The sequence below is a fragment of the Musa acuminata genome, chromosome BXJ3-9 (assembly GCF_036884655.1).
Source record: "Musa acuminata AAA Group cultivar baxijiao chromosome BXJ3-9, Cavendish_Baxijiao_AAA, whole genome shotgun sequence".
Taxonomy (NCBI): domain Eukaryota; kingdom Viridiplantae; phylum Streptophyta; class Magnoliopsida; order Zingiberales; family Musaceae; genus Musa; species Musa acuminata.
The window spans coordinates 13,224,033-13,226,468 of record NC_088357.1 but is presented as its reverse complement, the minus strand read 5'-3'; the positions used below and the strand labels follow the sequence as shown (position 1 = coordinate 13,226,468).

The window sequence follows — 2,436 nt, the reverse complement described above, 5'->3', positions numbered from 1 at the left end:
TATATATATATATATATATATATATATATATATATATATATATATATATATATATATATATATATATATATATATGCTATGAAGTTGCTTACAGAAACTCCGGAAAACAAACACTCGAAGAAAAGTGGATCTCACTTCACGTCCCCACGGTGGGGGCCACCGTCTCTCTCTCTCTCTGTCTCTCTATTTCTCTGCTTGTGTGTGTCGAAACCTTCCCCTTTAGACGTCCCATCCCAACCCACCTTGCGTCTTCGTCCCTCCCTCCCCTCCCGTTCGCTGAATCACACGCCCTCTTTGCTCAACCCATCCCAACCACAGGAGATCACAGGGAGAAATCCAGCAGTAGCAACAAAACCCCCACCTTCCTTCTCTCCAACTCGGTAGCAACAGTATCGATCATTCACAGAGAGCAACCAAGAAGAGAAAGAAGCAGTAGCTCAACCTCGCCCGGCATGGAACCAGCTGCCACGCACACGCCTGGAGGGGCCGACGAAGGCCCTTCCTCCTCTTCTGCCACTGCCGACCCCACTCCTCCCCCTCCTCCTCCCCCTCAATCTCCACAACCACCACCTCCTCCTCTGGAACAGCAGCAACCATTAAGTAGGTACGAGTCGCAGAAGAGGCGAGACTGGAACACCTTCCTCCAGTATCTGAGGAACCACGAGCCCCCGCTGACTCTCCCCATGTGCGGCGGAGCGCACGTGATCGAGTTCCTCAAGTACCTGGACCAGTTCGGGAAGACGAAGGTGCACTCCGCCGGGTGCACCTTCTTCGGCCGGCCGAACCCTCCGGCCTCCTGCGCGTGCCCCCTCAAGCAAGCCTGGGGCTCCCTCGACGCGCTCATCGGCCGCCTCCGGGCAGCCTACGAGGAGAGCGGTGGGCGCCAGGAGTCCAACCCCTTCGCCGCCCGGCCGGTCAGAATCTACCTCCGGGAGGTGAAGGAGAGCCAGGCGAAGGCTCGCGGCATCCCTTATGAGAAGAAGAAGCGAAAGCGAGCCCGTTCCGCTGCCGCCGCCGCTGCGGTGGAGGGGAGTTCGGGTGGCGGAGGGGAATCTTCGGCTTCAGCTCCGGCTGCGAGCGGAAGCAGTAGCGGCGGCGGTGGCGCTATCAGTTCGGTGGTGAGGGAGAGATCAAGCGACACGCCCGGTGGCTCATCATCCCTTTCATGACTATAGATGCCTCTCTCATATCCAACCACTTCATTCGAATGAGATCCAATGCATTAAATGCTGGTATGATCACATCTAACAAGAAGAATTAGGGAAGACAAACAGCACATATTAACAACACCGGGAGTTGCTGCAAGAATCGGAGAACTTGGATCTGCCTTTTAGGTTTCTTTCTCTGAACAGAATTGCCAACCAAGTTCTTCCTCGATTGCTCAATTCCTTGATGACGATCCTTATGATTCTTCCTCATCTTCTTTTGCTTGCTTTCGATTGAAAGCTGCTACAGTTCTTCTTTGTTGGACCTACTCGTGGTTAGAAGTGCATATATTGAGAGTTCAATGTGAACAACTATTTCTTGATGACTCTCATCCAACCCTGACATTACTGACTACTCTCTCTCTCTCTCTCTCTCTCTCTCTCTCTAACTTTTTCTTTAGAAGGGGAAAACATCATCTTCTTCCTCAGGTTTGGAAGAATGCAATGCAGTAGTCACATTCCACCGGATAGAAATCGTCTGTGATGAATCATCGAGCACATTGCGAGGCTTCCTCTTTGAAGAAAAGAGAACTGAGGGCCGGGAAGCACTGACATCAGATTCCCATCTTGTTACTGTTCATGGTACGAAAGCTTTTCTTAGTATACATCCATTGCTCATAGATTAGTCACAGACGACGAGTCACTGACCTCGGTCCCGATTCCCTCTGCCTTACTACTCCCTTTTCCCTCTTGTCTTCATGCTTCTGGTTTAGATTGCTTTAATGAGAGACACCGTTGGTGGCAACGAGACTGAAGCACACAACATGGAAGGATTCCCCGCACGAGCGGCACACTGCTGCTTCCCCTCACTCCATTAGTTCTTGCAGATTTGAGCACTGCTTGTGCTACTCATTCTTCCCAAATACAATTCTGTCAAAGATTTGGGATCTGCGTGCAGTGCTGCTTCAGAACTTGGTAGAGATAGCCATCATCAAGCCATCAGCCAAAAATGCCACTAGCTTCCTTGGTTTTATCTTCCACTGGGCTCTTACAGTTCATGAGAGATTCTTGCATGTATATATGTTCCTCCAAGATAGTATTAGGTGGGGAAGTAAGCTGGATCAATTGAGCAATGGACTAGGGTTTGCCAAGTCATGTTTGATTTATCTGCGCATAGTTGCAGATACATAGTCTTTAACCTAAATGGAGGAGACCAGCGTATAGAGTATCAATTTACTGATGCTACTTCACTTGGGAATTCTTCACTGTTAGTTAACACACTTAGATACAG

At 49.7% G+C, this 2,436-nt stretch overlaps 1 protein-coding gene across 1 annotated transcript; it reads left to right on the top strand.

Annotated features, from left to right (window-relative positions):
• The first annotated feature begins 235 nt into the window (after positions 1–235).
• On the top strand, positions 236–1,528 carry LOC103998282 (protein G1-like7). Its single transcript, XM_009419712.3, has one exon. It carries the CDS (start codon positions 453–455, stop codon positions 1,167–1,169), a length of 717 nt encoding a protein of 238 aa, XP_009417987.2. The 5' UTR covers positions 236–452; the 3' UTR covers positions 1,170–1,528.
• Positions 1,529–2,436: the final 908 nt, after the last annotated feature.